This window comes from Staurois parvus, unplaced genomic scaffold, assembly GCF_062004578.1.
Source record: "Staurois parvus isolate SC_StPar_1 unplaced genomic scaffold, SC_StPar_1.0 ptg001051l, whole genome shotgun sequence".
NCBI classification, from domain to species: Eukaryota; Metazoa; Chordata; class Amphibia; order Anura; family Ranidae; genus Staurois; species Staurois parvus.
In genome coordinates this window covers 568,672-590,419 of record NW_028318847.1, presented here as the reverse complement: position 1 = coordinate 590,419, position 21,748 = coordinate 568,672, and the positions used below count along the sequence as shown (strand labels likewise).

Below are 21,748 nucleotides of genomic sequence, written 5' to 3'. Positions count from 1 at the left end.
CCTGCTGTGTGTGTGCCAAGGAATACTCAGCTGTTACCCACTGTGTGCCCAGAAATACTCCACTAGATTACCCGCTGTGTGCCCAGGAGTACTGCTACCTGCCTGCTGTGTGTGTGCCCAGGAATACTCGGCTGTTACCCGCTGTGTGCCCCTATTTGCCCAGCCTGGACTATCTGGGAGTCTCCATTACCCTGCCTGGATTAATACTTGCCAGAGGCCATCGCCACTCAAACTTGAACTACCTGGGGCCGGATTACCCTGAGCAGAAGCAGCGCCGCCTGCAAGCGGTTCGGATTGATGGGCAAACTACCAGGGATACCGGGGCCTTCCTCACCATAGCGGATCCCCGTGTGATAAGGCCGGAAGCCATACAACCCGGCCCTGGATTCTCCATCGAACTGGTGGGAGGGGCCAGATAACATATTCCCCGGGCGTCAGTATGCCTTGATTATGGATTCGGGGAGAAGCGTTGCCAGATTGGCGTCATGGGCGGCCTCCCAGCGGATGTCCTACTCGGGAATGACCTAGGGGAGTTGCAGTACCAATAAGTTGGGGCTGTGACCAGGAGCCAAGCAGGTCGAGGTCTTCCCATGGAAGAGACCAACACGGGACCCCCCCCACCATGGACCTGGTGAGTGCCCCCAACTGACCTAGACACCACCCTGACCTGGGACCTGGAGACCTTTAAGATGGAGCTAGACGCTGACCCCACCCTGGGCCGTTTAGGGCCCAGGCAGACACTGGACCACTAGAGGGGGGCGGGGACCAATCTGGTAGGAGCAGGGTCTGCTGTACCGCAGGGCGGGCCCAAGCCGCTCGGGCCAGCCTTACGCTGCCACCAAACAACTGGTAGTGCCCAGACTGTTTAGGTTCCCGCTGCTCCAAATTGCACATGAAATTCCTTTCATGGGCCGCCGTAGCCCATGACCACCTCCGGGCGGCCCAGACCCACCAGAAGGTGTGGTACGACCGCAGGGCCCGTGGAGGCGAATTCACTGAGGGCCAACAAGTCCTCAAGGTAGTCCCCCACCCCCAGAATACAGCTTCAGCACACCTGGGAAGGACCCTACAAGGTCCTCTGTAAACTAGAGGAGACCAGTTATGTCACTAGTCTGGATGCCCGGGACCGCTAGCAGCGCATGGTCCCCATAAACATGCTTAAGGAGTACCATGACAGGACCCTGCCCCTACTGGCTATTTGCCCCGCCGCCACGGGAGAGGCAGACGAGGGGGCCCTGGCCGACCTCCTGCAAGCCACCACCTCCCTTGACCAAATTCCAACTGGGGCTCGGCTGAGCCCCCGACAAACGAGCCAGATGCGAGCCATGCTAGCAGACCGGGCTGTCGCATTCCCGGCCGCCCCAGGCCGTCCTGGGTTAGCTCTCCACCATGTGGAAACCCACGGCCAAAAACCCATCGAACAGGCCCCCTACAGAGTCACCGAGGAGTCTGTAAAGACAGCCATCCGGGCAGAGCTCTCGGAAATGCTCCAGCTGGGCATCATCCGACCCTCCTGCAGCCCCTGGGCCTCCCCGGTGGTACTCATGCCCGGTGGACGGGAGCACCCACTTCTGTGTCGACTACAGGTGACTCAATGACTACACCGTTAGTGGCGCCTACCCCATGCCCCACATAAACGAACTACTGGACCGCCTCGCCTGGGCCCAATACGTCAGTACCCTGGACCTCAGTAAGGGCTACTGGCAAATTGCCCTCACCAGGGAGGGTACCGAACGCTCCGCCTTCAGTACCCCTTTCGGCCTATATGAGTTCCTGGTAATGCCCTTTGACATGAAAAATGCCCCCACCATCTTCCAACGGGTCGTAGACCAGCTGTTAGAGGGGTGCCAAGGGTTCGCGTGTGCCTACCTAGACGACATAGCTATCTTTAGTGACACGTGGGAAGAACACCTGCTACATGTGGGGACCATCCTGGACCACATATGTGGGGCCAGGCTGACAGTAAGACCTGACAAATGCCAACTGGGAATGGCTGAGGTGCAATACCTCGGACACAGGGAAGGGGGGAAACTGAAACCAAAGCCCGCCAAGGTCCAAGCCATCCACGATTGGCCAACCCCCTAGACTAAGAAACAAGTAATGTCTTTCCTCGGCACTGTAAGTTACTATTGCAAATTTGTCCCCAATTTCAGCTCCGTGGCCCAGCCCCTGACAGACCTGACCAGGAAGAACAGTCCTAGAATGGTGAATTGGACCTCAGCCTGCAACTCTGCCTTCCATGACCTCAAATCCGCCCTGGCAAGCAACCCTGTCCTGGCCGCCCCTGACTACAATAGCAGCACCTCAGCCATGAAGTGGTAGGCCACATAAAATTACAGAGCGGGGTCAACGCATGCTGAAGCACACAGTGCTCAGAAGTCGCTAACTGTCTGCAGAGTCAATAGCTAAAGACCTTCAAACTTTGTGTGGCCTTCAGATTAGCACAACAGTGCGTAGAGAGCTCCATGGAATGGGTTTCCATGGCTGAGCAGCTGCATCCAATCCTTACATCACCAAGTGCAATGCAAAGCATAAGATGCAGTGGTGTAAAGTACAACACCACTGGACTCTAGAGCTATGCTTCTCTGTCTCGCTATCCAATGGACGTGTCTGGGTTTGGTGCTTGCCAGAAGAATGATACTTGTCTGACTGCATTGTGCCAAGTGTAAAATTTGGTGGTGGGGGGGATTATGGTGTGGCTCTTAAGACATCAGCATACCAAGACATTTTGGACAATTTCATGCTCCCAACTTTGTGGGAACACTTTAGGGATGGCCCCTTCCTGTTCCAACAAGACTGCGTACCAGTGCACAGAGCAAGGTCCATGAAGACATGAAAGAGTGAGTTTGGGGTGGAGGAACTTGACTAGCCTGCACAGAGCCCTGACCTAAACCTGATAGAACACCTTTGGGATGAATTAGAGCAGAGATTGACAGCCAGGCCTTCTCATCTGACATCAGTGCCTGACCTCACAAATACACTTCTGGAAGAATGATCAAACATTTCCATAGACACACTTCTATTGTAAACCTTGTGGACAGCCTTTCCAGAAGAGTTGAAGCTGTTATAGCTGCAAAGGGTGGGCCAACTTAATATTGAACCCTACGGACTAAGACTGGGATGCCATTAAAGTTCCTGTGTGTGTAAAGGCAGGCGTCCCAATACTTTTGGCAATATAGTGTAAGTATTTCATCAGTGTATCTGTACTATAGCTATACATTATGACAACACCCACAAAAACAAATCTTTATGCATATAGCTGCAATTTCTATGAGCAATGCATGCCAACCTACTTCTCCTTGAACGTCTATCAACAACATTGTTGAATCCAAAGAATATACGAAACGAATGCCAAAGATACATATTTTGCTGCTGTGATATTATACAGTAAATGGAGCAAGGCAGGTTTGTAGAGCTTTACAACCATCTAACCCTGAAGGCCTAGTGCAAGGCTCCCCATCTTCTTTAGGCAATGTGGATGGGGCAGGATTTAATTTGCATAGTAGTTGTTGCTGGTAGAAGCTCCAGTTTTGGTAAATTAGTCCTTGTGTCGTATAGTGAGTGAGGTCATCAAACTATTTAGTTTGCTATAAAAGTATAGTGCACACCCTCACAATGTGTTCAATGTAAGCATATGCCTCTTGCAGAGTCCCTTTCCTCAGTCTCCTTTTGCTGTGACCAATGGTGGGCTTGGAGTCAAATGTGAATTTTAGCATAACTCCAGCCAATACTTTTTTTTTCTAGTTTTGAAATAAGAACTTTAGTCAGATTCTAAATGCTACCTGTGTCTCCAAAGAGATTTTTTTAATTTTCCTGCTTTGTCAGATACGTGTCACCTGATTAGGAGTGGGGGCAAATTTATATAAGGGGAATTGAAATACAATTTAAAGAATGTGTTTTCATTGCTGCCTGTGTTGCCACTGGATGGAATTCTCATCACTCCCTGTTCTGTCTGTTTGATAACCACCATATAAGTCAAAAATTGAGGAAATCCCCTACATTCAGACACTGACAGCCTACAAGAAACTGGGTAAAATCTTTTCACACTATCAGAAAAAAACTGATTTACTAAATTATGTAGAGAACTGAGACTTCATTTACTAGAGTGTAAATGAATCTCTGCTTGATATACTAAGGTTTGACATAAGTTGAGAAGTCCCTGTGCTGTAAAAGTTACAAATATTTAAATAAAAAGTTTAAAAAAAAAAAAAAAAAAAAAAAAACTTACCTGAGGGTACTCCTGGCCCCAACCCCTGCCAAGTTTCTCCAATAACAAGCCACTTGCGCCCATACCTGCTTGCTCCTTAGCCAGCTCTGTGTGTCCATTGACACACAGAGTGACTTGGCCCCACCCCTGCTCCCTCTTCACTGGCTGTGATTGACAGCAACAGGAGCCACAGCTGCCTCTCTGTCCAATGACGAGAGAGAAAGCCAGGTGAGATGCTGTTCTTGTGCACTGTTCTTGTACTCTGTTCTGGATCGAGATTGGGCTTAGGCAAGTATGGGGGGGGGGTAGTTTTTTTACCGTAATGCATAGAATGCATTAACGTAAAATAAACTCGTACCTTTAGAACTATTTTAGTCATCTGACCATGTGACTAAGAAGCTCAATATTTCTCAAACTGCCCTGCACAATTAGATGTCTGAAGGTAAAACTAATTCCCTCACGTCATTTCACACTATAGTATGTCAAGCCCACATTCGTGGTTTAACATACCAGAGTGGGCGCCTTTATTTACAATACATATTTTCTACACATGCAAACGTAAAATAAAAACTGAAGGGCACAAAAAAAAAAAAGAAAAAATAATAATAGGTATGCACAAAAGTGTAAGAGAAAATATATTTTTTAATTGTGAAAGCTAAACAAAAATAACATTTCACACATTAACATTTACAAACATTTTAACAATGTTAACAACCCCCATAGGGTTAAAAAGAGCAGCCAAGACCATAACTTTCTAATATATTATTTATCCATATTTTCTGCAGCTGTAAGATTTAACAGTGGTTTAAAGTCTAGTTACAGAACTTTAGGTATAAAACAAATTACAATTCAGTTTAGATTTCTTCTGAATACAAAAGATATCAAACATCTAGTTGTCAGCACTAGAGTGCATCAATTTTATAGCTGCCATCTTATAACACTTCTTTTCCACCATAGCTACAGTTAGGTCCATATATATTTGGACACAGGCACAAATTTTAGTTTTCTTCAGGTATTTACCAAAACATATACAAGCTATAGTTATATAATGGATATGAGCGGAAAGTGCACACTCTCAGGTTTAATTTGAGGGTATGTACATCCTAATTGGAGAAAGGGTTTAGGAATTACAGCTCTTAAGAGTAGCCATCCCCTTTTTACAAAGGGACCAAAAGTAATTGGACTATTGAATCAAAAGCTGTTTCATGGCCAGGTGTGGGCTACTCCTCCGCTATTCTTCATCAATTAAGCAGGTAAAAGGTCTGGAGTTGATTCTAAGTGTGGCATTTGCATTTGGAATCTATTGCTGTGAACCTAAATCATGCGTTCAAAGGAGCTGTCCATGCAAGTGAAACAGGCCATTTTTAAGGCTTCAAAAACTAATGAAATCCATCAGAGAGATAGTAGCAACATTAGGAGTGGCCAAATCAACAGTTTGGTACATTCTGAGGAAAGAAGAATGCACTGGTGAGCTGAGCAACATAAAAAGGGATGGACATCCATGGAAGGCAACAGTGGTGGATGATCGCAGGATCCTCTCTATGGTAAAGAAAAACCAATTCACAACATCAAGACAAGTGAAGGACACTCTCCAGGAGGTGGGCGTATCATTGTCAAAGTCTACAATCAAGAGAAGACTTCATGAGAGCAAATACAGAGGGTTCACCACAAAGTCCAAACCATTCATAAGCCTGAAGAACAGAAAAGCCAGATTAGACTTTACCAAAAAACATCTAAAAAGCCAGACCAGTTCTGGAAAAGAATTCTTTGGACGGATGAAACTAAGATTAATCTGCACCAGAATAACAAGAAGAAAAAAAGTGTGGAGAAGGCTTGGAACAGCTTATGAACCAAAGCACACAACGTTATGTGTAAAACATGGTGGAGGCAGTGTGATGGCATGGGCATGGATGGCTTCCAGTGGCACTGGGCCATTGGTGTTATTGATGATGTGACAGAAGACAGAAGCAGCTGGATGAATTCTGCAGTGTTTAGAGATATACTGTCAGCCCAGATTCAGCCAAATGCAGCAAAGTTGATTGGATGGCGCTTCACAGTACAGATGGACAATGATCCAAAACACACTGCAAAAGCAACCCAGGAGCTTTTGAAGGAAAAGAGGTGGAATATTCTGCAATGGCCGAGTCAATCACCTGATCTCAACCCAATTGAGCATGCATTTCACTTGTTGAAGGCAAAACTAAAGGCAGAAAGACCCACAAAGAACAACTGAAGACAGCTGCAGTTAGAGCCAGGCAAAGCACCAGAATGGAGGAAACCCAGTCTTTGGTAATGTCCATGGGTTCCAGACTTCAAGCAGTCATTGCCAGCAAAGGATTCTCAAGAAAATATTAATAATGAACATTTTATTTATGATTATATTCATTTGTCCAATTACTTTTGGTCCCTTGAAAAAGGGGGGATGGCTAATTCTAAGAGCTGTAATTCCTAAACCCTTCCTCCAATGTGGATATACATACCCTCAAATTAAACCTGAGAGTGTGCCCTTTCAGCCCATATCCATTATATAACTATAGCTTGAATATGTTTTGGTAAATATCTGAAAAAAAAAAACAACTAAAATTGTGCCTGTGTCCAAACATATATGGACCTAACTGTATATCGTGTGTACATGTATTTAGTGGTAAAACAATTCCTAACCATGATAGAAGCAAAACCACACCACCTCCTCTCTATGGCGGATGGGGCTAGTGTGGACCCCCAACATTGAGTTAGAATTATGCATCCATTTTAGTAAGCAGACAATTCATTCCATTAGAAATCTAGACAACATTAGTATTTTATTTCTGGGTGGGTTATAATTACAGTATTACCTATAAAATATTTTATCTTTATGGCAGGCAGGGCTCCGGAAAAAATTATTTTACTATCTGTGTGCTCAGAAAAACTAAGCATAGAGATCAATGTGATTTCCATAAATGGGGACAAAGGCCCAGTTGAGAAACTCACAACATGTCTGCCAACCACAGTAGCTCTAGCTGAAAAAAACTCCACCATAGAACAAGCAGATAGGCGCAAAGCTGGTTCTGGATTGGACAGTTGAGTACTGATGATATTTGATCATTTGTTTATATTAAAAGTGGCACAATAAACAATATCCTTACTCTCAAAAAAAAAAAAAAAATCCATAAACATCCACTATTTATTGGTGCTATAATCTATTTTTAAATCGTTTCTTAGGCTAAGTTCACATATGTGCGGGTGGTTGCTTCTGCGAGACCCACACTTGTTCCCGCAGCTGCAACCACCCGCACAGTGTAACGCAGGAGATGCAGGCAGATGCCATGAAGCCTAATATATCTCACTGTAAATTGCGTGGTACTTGCGGTTCCTGTGCTTTTCACGAGGCACAGTAGCCCATTCAAATAAATGGTCTGCTGTGCCCACGCAAACCGTGGCTTGCAAAGGTGCATATATCTGAACCTAGCCTTAAGCTGTTTTTCTACCTCCTTGTAACATCATGAGCTACCGAACCTTCTCTATTTCCCTCTTAGCTCTGGTTGTTTGGAACAAGCAGCGTACATTAGCTGCAGCCATGTGCACTGCTCTTTGTACACCAATCCCATAGTACCTCATCCATTTCAGGAGCAAGCAAAAGGGGGAGGCTACAGTCCTACATATAGTGGGACCATGGAGAACAAACATAGCAAGCCGCTAACAAGTTGGATCACAAAAACAAATTGGTGATGTGGAGGAAGCTGAACGCAATAAAAGTACTTTACTTTTACTTTACTTTTTTAAACCAGAGTTTAGTGTGACTTTAATACATTTGATGGTGGTTCTAAAATTTCTTTACACCATTAACCATAAACATTTCAGTCACTGTGAATGCCACTGTGGTGCAACTCAAAGAAGAAATGGCCTCTATTAGAAAAAAAAACTAGAAAAAAGGGTTTTGTGAACCATGCCCTGCAAACCTGACAATTTTCTTTCATGATGGGAATGGGTTTAACTGTCAAAGCTACAAACCTCAACTTTTTCCTTCATTCTGCGACTCTGGTGCCCAGTTAATGTCCTATTTTTAAATTTGTGATGTAGAACACCACAACTACAATAACTACCCATTTATATGACTAGAGAAAAAAAAAAGGTTTTACACAAAAAGGAGAAAACTTGCACAGCCAACAATCAGATGAACAGATTAAATCGGGGTAAGCAAGCTATCTTTTTTGTGGACTTTTACTCCCATTAAAAACTACAAAACTATACATTTATAAAAACAACAATACAAACTCACAGGCCTCTTTATTAAGTACATCTTGCTAGCGCCAAGCAAATATCCCCCACACCATTACACCACCACCAGCCTGATACAAGGCAGGATGGATTTATGATTTCATGTTTACACCAAATTTTGACCAATTTTGTTGCAGCAACAAGTTTGCCCATTCTCCTCGGACATCAACAAGGTATTTTCTTCCAAACAACTGCCACTCATTGGATATTTTCTCCTTTTCTCTGTAAACCATAGAGATGGTTGTGCATGAAAATCCCAGTAGATCAGCAGTTTTTTTAAATACTCAGACCAGCCATCTGGCACCAATGACCATGCCATGTTCAAAGTCTATATGCCTAAATGCATTGAGTTGCTGCCATGTGATTGGCTGATTAGAAATTTGCATTACCAAGCAATTGAACAGGTGTACCTAATAAAGTGGCCAGTGAGTGCATACTTTCATAAAAGTTGATCTTTCCAGCATAACACATTTTACTTTCTATAAGGTTTATGGTTTAGGACAAAACACAGTGAAAATCTTTGATTTAACAAAAGTAACATTTGTTTGGTGACATGAACAGAGATGGGTCTAACACTAAAATGTAATCCCTAACTATGACAAATGTGTGAAGCAATGCAGAAAGCTTGCAATTTAAGTTCTTTAAAATATAGCATCTCTTATAGAGTGAAGTACCATAATATTTTTTATAAGAATAATACCTATAAAACATAGATCACTAAAAAATTACTTCCCATGAGAACATTGTTTGAAAGCGTTTGAATCAGTAGTATCTGGTTTAACCAACAGAATTGGAGACCATTTAGTAGCACCTGTCAATTGTGCCTTAAAAAGCCATAATATAACATTTCCCCAATCAGTCCTCAGGTACCAGAAGCACGCCTTGCTTTCCAGATCCCTTAAAGAGAATCACAGAAGGATGTAGAAACAATTCTAAAATAGATGAGTAATGAAAAGCAAACAAATGTTTTATGGAGAATCACAGGTATAGAGATAATCGTCTGTCCTTTCCCTAGGCTAGGCCAACAGGGGATGGTAGTGCATGTGCACTGACAGTCTCACCGCTTCTTCTCAGAAAGAGAAGGCCAGCATCTTCTGGCATAGTGCTTGTCCTTTGGAAAATCTTTTGGTGAATTTAGCGCTTAGACACTATTGTGCTCATCATCACCCTCCAGAGATCCCCTTTACTGCCCAAGCCTGACCTGAGCAATACAACAATACTTGAATTTAACTTAGCACATTTCAAAAAGTACACCATATATGACAATCTCAACCTCAGCCAACATGTACTGCATGCAAATGAGAATAACAGGGAATTTGCAAGTTATTTATTTAACATAATGAAGCTACTTCCTATAGTGGTGACAAAACAATAACAAAACTTTACAATGTAATCAAGTGTGTGTAGACTTTGTAAACAATATTTTGGTAATAGGCAAGTCAAACAAAACATTTATGGCAGTTTTTAAATGAATGCCACTTGATTCTAAATCCTTTTTACCTCTGAAATCTCCTGTGCAGCCCGGATAAAAGCTCTCCACATTTAACTCATGAAATGGGTATAACATGCCGTCCTTGAGTTCATGCTAAGCAACAAGTAGACCAGACATTCTCAATTAAGGTTCCGTGTATCCCTAGGGTCCCTTCAGAGATTGGTAGGTGTTCTTTGAGCTGTCTCTGACTGACCTCCTATCTGATGGGGAATGCATAGTTACAAGGCCAATACCACTTGACAGAGTCAGCCGCATGATACCAATGATCTTTTTAGCTGTAAGAGTAAGGAATTTTGACCACCACTGTAAGTTGAGCATTCTTGCCACTGGCCATTGATGTAAGGAACATTTTTTCCCACTGACCACCAATAAACTGGTTTAGCAGGGGTTCCATAAGACCTGAATATGTTTTCATAGATTCCTCTGGAGCAAAAAGTGTGTGTAGACAGCCAAAGTGTGAAAGCCAAGATATTCCTGTTTGGGAGATATTCCAAATGACAAGTTGGTGGTAAAAGCATCTGATGACATCCACCGAAAGCCAAAATATCAGTTTTTAGTGTATTTACCTTGGAAAATATTATTACACCACCTACACACTTCAGAATAAATCACTGATCTTCCAAGCAAAGTGATATAGTGGTAATATCCCTTTCAGAATATGAGGAAAAAGCCTGGCCATAGCAATGCTTATTCAACAAAATAAAAATTAGTAGCTGCCATAGCAAAAAAAAAAAAAAAAAAAAATTAAAAAATGCAGAGAGCAAGCAAAAATTGAGCAGTGGATTATAAATTGCACCGAAGCACTGAAACATACAGTACATAGTACAAGATATACTAAGTTAAAGTGGAACTGCACTGCATCTGAGTACCACAAACCAAAAATGCTATACAATTAATTTTTAATATCCAAAACAAATGCCTCCACCCATCCATGTCTCTTTTATTTAGCTGAGAAATAATTTTGAAAAACACCTCCTTGGATTTCTGGCAGTGGCCATCTTCAGTAAGTGCAGATGATTCATGTAGTAGTTACTCCCTAGAATCCATCTGTACTTAGCTTAAGCAATGGTTGCGTTGACAACCCCCCCACATCATGAAGGCTCCTGGGATCTATGACATAATTTGCCTAGGCATGGAAACCAGAAAATAAATGAAGGAATGCAAACAAAATTGTTAAAAACAAGTAAATATGATATACTTTCCTATTTACTAATGCTAGCAGCATAAGGATTAGAAATAGTCTGATGATGATTGAGAGAGTGAAGTTTGGATTTAAGTCAGAACTTCTCATCAATACACTTATTCTAGGTCTGACACTTAACAAAAAAACAAAACACCATTAAAGCCAGCAGATGAGCAGCCAGTTGACTAACATTTTTAAGAAGCATCCAGCAACTGCAGCCCGCATAAACATTTGAGCTCAAGCACACCAAATATGAGAATGTTGAATATTATAAACCATGCCACTAAATATTCTAAGGAGTCATTAAATACGGAGGCAATGAAATCAACTGCTTCCTCCGGGGTAGAGGTCCTAGTGTGTCTACCTGCTTAAAATTCTAAAAACAATAGAAAACTAAGCTAGAACAAAGATTGACATATTTTAAACACTCAGTAGCAGTGTCAAGTAACTCAAGAGAAAGCAAACATCGCTTCATGGCCATTCTAGCATCACGTGACAGATGTCTGGATACTTGAAGTATCAACTGCGGGAATGGCATGGAAAGATGGGTGGTTTAGAGCCTGTATGTGTTGGACAAACATGTCTAAAAATTAATATATATTTTTTGGAAAAAAATACACTGATTAAAAAAAAAAAAAAAAAATAATAATATACCCAAATTTTTTTGTAAAATTTGAAAGAAGATGTTACGTCGAGTAAATAGATACCCAACATGTCATGCTTTAAAATTGCGCACACTCGTGGAATGGTGTGAAACTGCGGTACTTAAAAATCTCCATGGTTGATGCTTTAAAAAGGTCTACAGGTTAGCAGTGTAAAGTTACAGAGGAGGTCTAGTGCTAGAATTATTGCTCTTGCGCTGACGTTTGTGGCGATACCTCACGTGTGTGGTTTGAACACCATTTACATATGTGTTCACCACTACCTGCGAGCACGGGGGGAGAGGGGCACTTTAAACTTTTTTTATAAATTTATTTAATGTTTTTTTGTTTTGTTTTTTGCACTGTACCTTTAAAAACATTTTTAATCACTTTTATTCTTATCACAAAAAATTCATGCATCCCTTGTGATAGAAATAATTAGTGATAGGTCCTATTTATGAAGAGATATGGGGTCAATAAGACCCCACATCTCTCCTCTGCAATGTAAAGCATTGGATCACAAAAAAGCATTGATCTAGTGCTTTAAAAAAAAAAAAAATGGCCAGAACCAGAAGTAACATTGCTCCAGTCCTCCAAGGACATAGAGATGAGTGGAGGCCATCTTTCCTTCACTCATCTCTATGCCCAGCGCCAGGATCACTGGATGGTTTCCCAGGTAAGGCTGAGAACCCCGCGAGGGGCGTGGTTTTTTCGGCACCTGTATCTGTGCTTTTCTGCATTTTGGCCGACAGTATTTAACCAGTGGGACCACCTGGTTCCCAAGATGAAAAGCAAAGACCTAGTCATTTCAAGGCTTTGCTTTGAATTTTGATTGGAGTGTTGCCTTAATGAAGAGAATGGTCATACACTAAACTACAGTATAATCCTCTCAATCTTCAGTGGGAAAAATGCAAGCAGAACACCTACTCAAATCAAAGGCTAGACACTGAAATATGAGACTACCAGACTACCAGTTGTACAAGTACAACACAGTTGATGAGATTGCACTTTTGCTTTCTTCAGATTAGTGTTTATGGCATTGCTAAAAAAACTGCTACACAGAATGTTGCTCATTTACAACAAACACAGTGTTCCTTCCCAATTAGGCTTAGCCAAGTCTTTAGCCTCCAAACTTTTCTATTGCATTAAGAAAAAAATAAAAAAAAAAGGTCTAAGAAGGTTATTGTAAACCTATTCATTAGTTTAGTAAACGTTCTGATGTCACAATCTCTCTCAGATACATCATCCTGATGGCTAACATAATACCAAACTGCTTGAGGGTTCATGCACAAGCAACAAGCATTTTATATGCGCAGCATATTTTCCAGTGCCACACACAGCCTGCCATACAAGTAATGCTCTTGTAAACACTGATATATCTTTCCACTGGTAGGTACCCAAACATTCACATCCAACGTATTTTGCAAACACGGGAATTCTGCATTCAGAAAGTATGTTGGATGCACATACGCAGGTAAACCCCGTTTCTTTGAAGAATCAGCATTTACAACAGCACAGCTGCAGTCAGCTATTCACTTGTATAGCAGGCTGTACATGACACATGGGGCTTCAAAGGTGTGGGAAAGCACTGGGAAATTACGATAGACATAAAATACCTGGAAAAGCCCCATATGCATGAACTATGAAAACTGAACTTACATAAAACAGAGAAAACAAAAATGACTATGAAAATGCAGCAACCAAGCATCCCTAAACTGGATTACAGAAAATGTTATGGCTTACTGCACATTTGCACTGTGCTCTGCTTTCCTGAATAAACTGATTTCTCTAATAATTCTGCTTCTGTTGCTCATTCAGTTAAAACTAAATAAATTCACATGGAAACTAAGTGTAAAGGACGCAAAACGGAAACAGAAAATCACTAAGCCTACATGAATGAAGTCTGAACTCCAAGCAGATATAAAAACACTAAATTATGAAACTATGAAAGCCTCTGGCCTACTGCAATGCACATAAATTTACAGTAAACATGCTGACAGTAGAACAAGGCAGAGAGATAATCTCACAGTGTGCTTCTTCTCCTTCATAATCCAATCAACAAATTGGGGAGTGTCCATGTTCTGTCAAAGGTTACAATAGCGATCACAGGCCTGGCTATGCAGTCTGCCATTGGTGGCTGGATCACAAGGATGCCAGGAAAATTGGTTTGCATACATGCATTTCACTTGTATGTCTAGTTGTTTGCCTGGGGTTCAGCTTTAATCTGTGCTAGCCAGGTTGTTACATTAGTGATGGAAAGAGAATAGTGCAGCAATTATACTAGCAGATGCTATCACTTTGGGAGTTTCTTTTACTCTGTGTCTATCAAAGGAAATGGTTTATCTTCTTTTATTGTAATCACATACGGTACATCCATGTTTAAGGCTCAGCTACACATGAGATTTCAAATAATTTACTAGCTTGAGGTTAACCTCACTGACAAATCACCTTATCTGCAAAACACTGAATTCAATGGTTTGAAAATAAAGCAGCAAATCAAGACCATTTGATGCCAATAAGTGTTAAAAAATCCACATGCAGTTTAGCCCTTGCTCTAAATAAAAAACATTAAACAGCAGCAAATGCAAAGGAGGTACAGACAGAAGAATGAACCCTTGTAGTTGGCAACAAGACCTCTTAAAGCAGCTTTTCACCATTATCCATAAAAATAATAATTAGCAGATATTCTGAGAACTCCCATCAGTACATAAAAAAGGTTCAGCTGTACAAACATGTCTCCTACTGGCATTATGAGAAAGAGGAGTGCAGTTGGTACAGAGCTTTAAATGTCCTTAGTAGGATTTTTCAAGGAACCGTCTTTAACCCATGCTTCAATAAAGCTGAAAATAGTTTATGACTAGGTTCAATATGTAAAAAAATATAGCATTATGGAATACATTTACATCCAAAAATATATATGATATCTGGTGAAGAGCACCTGGTCTTAAAAATGTAGCTTGATATGATAGGTCACCTGTGAACCCATTGCTCTGAATGGGCTTAGTAGATATGTCAAAAAATTTCTGTTTCTTAAAATTATTGAACGTTGGCTCAGCACAAAACCGGTCATCAAGCTGACATTCAGTAGTTTGTATGACATCTAAACAAAACTTAACCAACATTTCTGCACCTGATTGGGTTGTCAAATGTTTAAAACTGGAGTACTTGTGAACCACATGTGTTAAACCAGACGAACCCACAAGACCATGTAATCATCTTTTGCCAGACTTATTAGAACATTCAAGATGGTCAGTGTAATCGCAACTGCTGATGTCAGGAACAAAGTGAGCGACGGTCTGCAGATCCTCTCTCCAATAAGTAACAGACAGGTATGTCCCCATACAAAGCAGGATCAGTCATGGGATACAGAAGAAGAAAAAAAAGTACAACCCCGAGAATGTAGAAAATGAGAATAGTTGTGCGCTGTGGATGGTCCAAAGCTGTAAATATGGCTGGAAATCCAATGTAATTGCAGAAGGAATGGCAAAGTACAGGTCCTATAATATGCCCTAAAAGAAAAAACAATCATCAGTTTTGGCAGGTTTATCATAAAAGAACATTAATAACCATCTGCCAAGTCATCTAAAAGTTAAATGTGTTCTCCCCTGCAGTGGCTTTGTAAACCTGTTTTTTCAACCATGTGCAAGTTACATATTGAAAACAGCCATTTCCCCTCCTGTTTTATGCCACTGACTGATGGACAACAGAGTGCAAACCAGGAGAAGAGGTAGTTAATCATAAACTAAGAAGCATTGTACAGTAGTTGTCATCTGTCCATAGAAACTAGTGAAGACTTTCTCCTACAGTTAAATACACATCCTATCCAGAACATCCAATCTAAAGTTGTGCACCTTCTATTGACAATAATGTGCAACGTGTTTAGTTATTTAAAGTATGTTCTAAAGTCCCTCATTGGCCCTCCTGTTACTCGGTTAGCTACACCACATATTTATTGCTGTAGGGTTGTACCAGACTCTTCCACACTCCTCTTCCTATACTTTGTCTTTCTTCCTTTTACTTTTGCATCAATAGTACCACAAGTGTACTCTGTTTGACTCTCAGCAATTGAATCAGGTCCTGATTGGGGCAAGCATTTAGGTTGTTGCAAGGTTTGTGTTTAAGCTGTATTATGTGTACATCATTAGAACCTAATATCTGAGTTTTCAGAATGACTCTGCTCATGGCTATTTTCCATTGTTTTGCTGATTTATGTGGCCTGTACATGCTGTGACTGTTCTATTTGTATGCTTTCAAATACAATGTATGTTCTAAAAATACTTGTCATTGTATACAGTAGGCATGTAAGCCTCAAAGGCCTTTGAAGCAGGGTCTCAAGAGGCACCACTCACCCATTGGCTTCCAGGTCTCTGGTATTACAGAAACAAGGTAGAGACTTACTTCAGGAATGTTCAATTTCATTTTGTTTTGTGCAAGCAAAACACATTTTTCTCCAATTCCTTTGTGCATGATTCACAGTGAAAGCAGATTCAGAACGGATTGATGAATCTACGTTGGTTCTGGAAAGGTGCAAGTCTAAACTGAAAAACAACATTGCAACCATGCTTGAGGAGGACTAAGGTGATGCCTGGGACCACCTCATCTTTATGCTAAGAATAGCCTTATCTAGTTTAACCACTTGCCCTCCAGAGGATTCCTGGCCAGGCCAATTTTTGCGATATGGCTCTGCATTTGAAAAAAAAAAAAAAAAAAAAAAAAATTATATATATATATATATATATATATATATATATATATATATATATATATATATATATATATATATGACTTTTTGATATAAAACATATCCAGTAAAGAAATTTTAAAAATCAAATTTCATCCCATTGTGGTGGGCTATCCCCAAATAAAAGTATTTTGGGAAGAAGTTTAGAACTTGTCCCCAATATGCATCTGTCTTCTAGGCCTTATAGATGGACTGGCAACAACAGTTGCTGCCAGAACATTGCTCAGCTTGCTTTCCTACTGCACTGAGCTCTTTCAGGAAAAACCTGATGAATGTCTCTTTACAAAACGTACTTATGAAAATAGAGGGTGTGCAAATAAATGTAAAAGTGTGGCAAGAATGGGTAAATAATAATTAATCAAATGCATGATATGTGATTTGACAAAGGCATAAACATTAGGTTAACGTATAGGTACACCTTGGATGCTCTATTGATGGATAACAGATCTGCCATTATGTATTCATTTTACTCTGCAGTAACAGGATCTATATGGACAGTTAGACACAGCAGTACAATTAATCCCTACCACCTGATTGCACTTAATTCCAATATTATGTCTCGGTTAGTTTTCCAGAGATATTTCCATAAGCATATTTCACATAAATACGACTAAAGGGTTAATAACGAAATAGTGGAAGACAGACCTAACAATAATAACTGGTGGGTGGTTGGAATTTAAACGTCCATGCCATAATTAGAGTATATGATAATGAGTGAAGAAAATAGGTTTATTATTGGTAAAGATAAGAAGTCAAAAATGGACTGAACTTTGTTCTTTAATAAGCACTAAAAGTGAGCTTGTCTGCTCAGAGTTGATGTTTCCAAGATCAGGAAGTGAAGTTTGTAGGCAGTTCAGCTGAGAGTGAAGCAGGAGTCACACTGATGGAGGGTTATTAAAGGATAGCCAAGTTCCGGATGTTTGATATCTCAGGATTACACAAGAGGAGACCGTCATGGAACCTATATGTTGACGCATACCTTGACCTTTCTTTAGTCAGAAGGTCATGGTTATCTGGTAAGCCTGCACTGTGTTTTCTGGTGGGGGGTTTTTCCCCACTATCTTCAAGATAACTGTACTTAGAGGCTCTTATGTTGGTGGATGTGGTCACAATCTCTTCACCTTTCAAATTTGGATACTCTTATTTGTTCACTTCTAGACTTTAATATAATTTAATATAAGTAACATAAATACAGTGAAGGAAATAAGTATTTGATCCCCTGCTGCTTTTGAATGTTTGCCCACTCACAAAGAAATTATCAGTCTAAAAATTGAATCGTAGGTGTATTGTAACACTGAGAGACAGACTAGCAACAAAAAATTCAAAGGAAATGCATGTCTAACAAATTATGCACTGATTTTTATTTTCATGAGGGAAATAAGTATTTGATCCCCTATCATTCAGCAGGATTTCTGGCTACCAGGAGTCTTTCATACAGGTAACAAGCTGAGATTAGAAGCAGCCTCTTAAAAGACAACTGCACCGCATCAAAGGGACGAAGAACGGGGCAATGTACCATCCAATCTTGGGTGAGAACCAGCATGACAATGACCCAAAACACACGGCCAAGGCAACAAAAGAGTTTCTGAAGAAGAAGCACATTAAGGTCCTGGAATGGCCTAGCCAGTCTCCAGACCTTAATCCAATTGAAAATCTGTGGAGGGAGCTGAAAGTTCGAATTGCCAAACGTCAGCCACCAAACCTTAATGACTTGGAGAGGATCTGCCAAGAGGAGTGGGACAAAATCCCTCCTGAGATGTGTGCAAACCTGGTGGCCAACTACAGGAAACGTCTGACCTCTGATTGCCAACAAGGGATTTACCACCAAGTACTAAGTCATGTTTTGTGAAGGGGATCATGAACATGCAAATCAGCGCATAATTTGGTAGACAAGCATTTCTTTTGAATTTTTTGCTGCTATTCTGTCTCTGTGTTACAATACACCTACCATTCGATTTTTAGACTGATCATTCCTTTGTGAGTGGGCAAACATTCAAAATCAGCAGGGGATCAAATACTTATTTTTTTCACTGTATTTCTTTAAGATCAATTTTGTTTGAACTGGTTATCTTTATTAAGTCGCATTTTTTATTTTTCTTTGATATATTGGAATTAGCACAACATGTGATTTTGGCGTATGTCTTATATCTCATAGTATGATTGCAGCGCTTTCCATGTAATGCTTGGTATTCACCTAAGCACAGTTCATGTCACTTCACACTTATAATGAAAAGAGGAACCCTACAGCTCCCAAAAAGTTTTGGCATTACGATTTGTTGAAAAAAAATATTACTGGATTGAATCAAGCTTTGTGCCATTTTCATCTTTTTAATGCTCTATAGTAGGGGTCTCCAAACTTTCCAAAGAAAAGGCCAGTTTACCGTCCTTCAGACTTTAGGGGCCGGCTGTGCCCACTTCAAGCAAACAATGCCCTATCTTTGGTATTTGAGGAAGAACTAGTTGGTGACAGTGGGAGGAATAGTGCCCCATTTTGGTGTCAGTGGCAGGAATTATGCCCCATTGTTGGGTGTCAGCGGAAGGAACAACACCTCAATGGCCCTGGGGCCGCAATTTGGAGCCCACTGCTCTATAGAATACTCCAGGGACTCTATGGGACAATCTGGCTAACAAAGAGCTGCTTCTGAAAGTTAGATTTGGACTTCCGAAAATTCCCTCTGGGGTCCAGCGCTCCATCACATATTTACTCTATGCTGAGAACTGCTCTTATGAGGTCATTAAAAGTAGCACTATATGTGTACTATAAAAGTGCTAAAGTATACAAGAAACAAGTAAAGCAATGCCATGCATTCATACTAGTTATGTATTTTAATAAATGTTTTAGCACATGCATGGGTATGTCCCAAAAAAAAAAAAGCTTACAAAAGGCCATGATGATGTGCTATTTGTGAGAAATGAATACTCGGCTACAATTAATTTATCAATTATAGAGCTATAATGCATTCTCATGAAGTCAATGAGGAAAAAATCCTGCTTGTTCTCTTGTTGATGTGGACTGTACATTGTTTTTCTATGCTGAATATGTTATTAAACTACATTTAATCAGATCAAATTGGTCTCACCAATATTCTCACCTGTTCTTATGAAGATAAAGGCAGTGTAAGCTCCAAATACTGCAGTATATGAAAATTGAAATGCTATAAAAAGAAAAAAATATTTAAATGCCTGGATTGATAAATAGAAACAAAAACAGGAAAGAAAGACAGAAAGGACAGAAAGACAGAGAGGACCGAAGAGGTCAGAAAGAAAACTTGGTTTTAAAAAGGTAACACATCACATACCAGCTGACAGAAATATGGTCACAACAGTACCCTGTCGAAATCGTAGCTGCTCAATAACATGATGGAAATGAGCTGAAACAAAATATACACATATATAAAAAACAAGGTAAATATGATCTAAAATAGGTAGTAATAGAAAAACTATAATCTTATACAGGACAAGCAGCCCCATATATTGTGAATCAGAAACTGTTTTTACAACATTTACAGTGTCTTAAAGGGAACTTATAGTCTACTCAATGTGTTTTTTAGATACCGAGTACATTTAATCAATATGGTATTGATGCAAATAATGCAAAAGCAAAGTACATCTGCACATAGGTCTTTGTCCATATTAAATGCTCTTTTACATTTTTGTATTAGCATATACATACAAAACAGTTCCACTTAAAATAGCAATATTTCGGACCATGTCTAGTCTTTTGTCACCACTTTTTTGCATGCTTGCTGAAGGAGGTTTCATTCTGGCATCAGATAATGGATAGGATGTGCATGTATCATTATGGGAAAATGGCTCAAAGTAGGAAGATGCCTCATGACAAAGAAGAATAATGGCAGATGTAGCTGATAAGAGCACAGAGCTGTTTTAGCTATGGAAGGACAACCTCAGATCTACAGTAAATCTGCCATAATGTGCAAAAAAACAAAAACAAAAATACCCACAAACACACAAAAAACCCCCCCCCAAACATTTATACTCACCTAGGTGTATGCAGCATCAATTCAATGCTGCAGCTGTCCCCTGCTGCCTCTGCACAAAAAACTGAGCGATCAAAGACCGCAATTTCTCAGTTCCCCCCCTCTGCTCTGAGCGGAGAGCCAGACTGTCATTCTCCTGCTCTCTGCTCTGCCCATCCAGCGCTTACTGGATGGGCTGGCTCAGGCACTCAGCACAGATCGCTGAAAGGCTGAGCCAGGCGCCTTTCGAGGGTTGTGGGTGGATCTTTTCAGAGCGTGGACTGGCTCTTTTACGCCAGCTGACAGCGGGCTTCAGCTCACTGTTGGCTGAAAACGAATTATAGGAGTGCAGAACTAACTGCACTCATGTGATACATAGGAGAAATACAGCCCCAACTGACTGAAGTGGTTGTAAAGGCTAAAAGTTTTTTTACCTTAATGCATTCACTGCATTAAGGTAAAAAAACCCTGTCCTGTTTTGCTTATACTGCTAGCATTAGTAAATAGATAGGAAAGTATATCATATTTTCTGCTTTAAACATTTTCTTCCATTTCTTCAGTTACTTCCTGGTTTCCTAGGAAAATGATGTCATACATTCCAGCAGTCTTCAGGAGGGGAGGGAGGGTTATCAGTTCAGCCTATGCCTGAGCTAAGGGCATATTGATTCCAGGAACTAAAATGATACATGAACCATCTGCCCTTACTCAAGATGGCAACTGACAGAAATGTCAGGGGGTGTTTTTCAAAATGTTTCTCAGCTAAATAAAAGCATGGAGACATGATTGGATGGGCAAGTTTGCTTTGAATATTAAAAATGAATTAAAATAGCATTTTTAGTTTCTGATGCTCAGATGCAGTGCAGTTCCACTGTAACCCTTTTGCTGCCGCTACGGCGTACAGATCAGACAGCAGTGGGTTTTATACACAATCCACCAGGATTGTGTGTAAAACAGACAGGCAGACTCCTGCCTGTCAGATGTTAGCTGTCAGGTTGCTCCGCTACTGCCGATCGCTTCCACTGCCCCCGGGTCTGGTGCCTCCTCACAGGCGAGCCATTGCAGGTGCCGGTGCGTTGAGAGGAGATAGAATAGCCGGGGAGCCAAGGGGAAACATGCAAGGTCTTTTGGACCCTGTATGTCTCAATAAAGAGAACCTGTCACCAAAAATCATCACGTGTCCCCTATGCGATAGAAAAAAAAAATATTTTTTTTTGTTGTAAAAAAAAAAATAAAGTTACACACAAGCACAT

General features: G+C 40.8%; 1 protein-coding gene across 1 annotated transcript in view; it reads right to left on the bottom strand.

The window, feature by feature from the left end:
- Positions 1-4,831: 4,831 nt before the first annotated feature.
- The window catches only part of RCE1 (Ras converting CAAX endopeptidase 1), a 32,823-nt gene continuing 15,906 nt past the window's right edge, over positions 4,832-21,748 (bottom strand). Inside the window, exons 6-8 of the mRNA XM_089658024.1 lie at positions 19,821-19,892; positions 19,614-19,676; positions 4,832-15,289 (exon numbers count right to left, since the gene is read on the bottom strand). Coding sequence (XP_089514150.1) covers positions 15,054-15,289; positions 19,614-19,676; positions 19,821-19,892 — 371 coding nt within the window. The 3' untranslated portion in view covers positions 4,832-15,053. The remainder of the gene's footprint in view (positions 15,290-19,613; positions 19,677-19,820; positions 19,893-21,748) is intronic.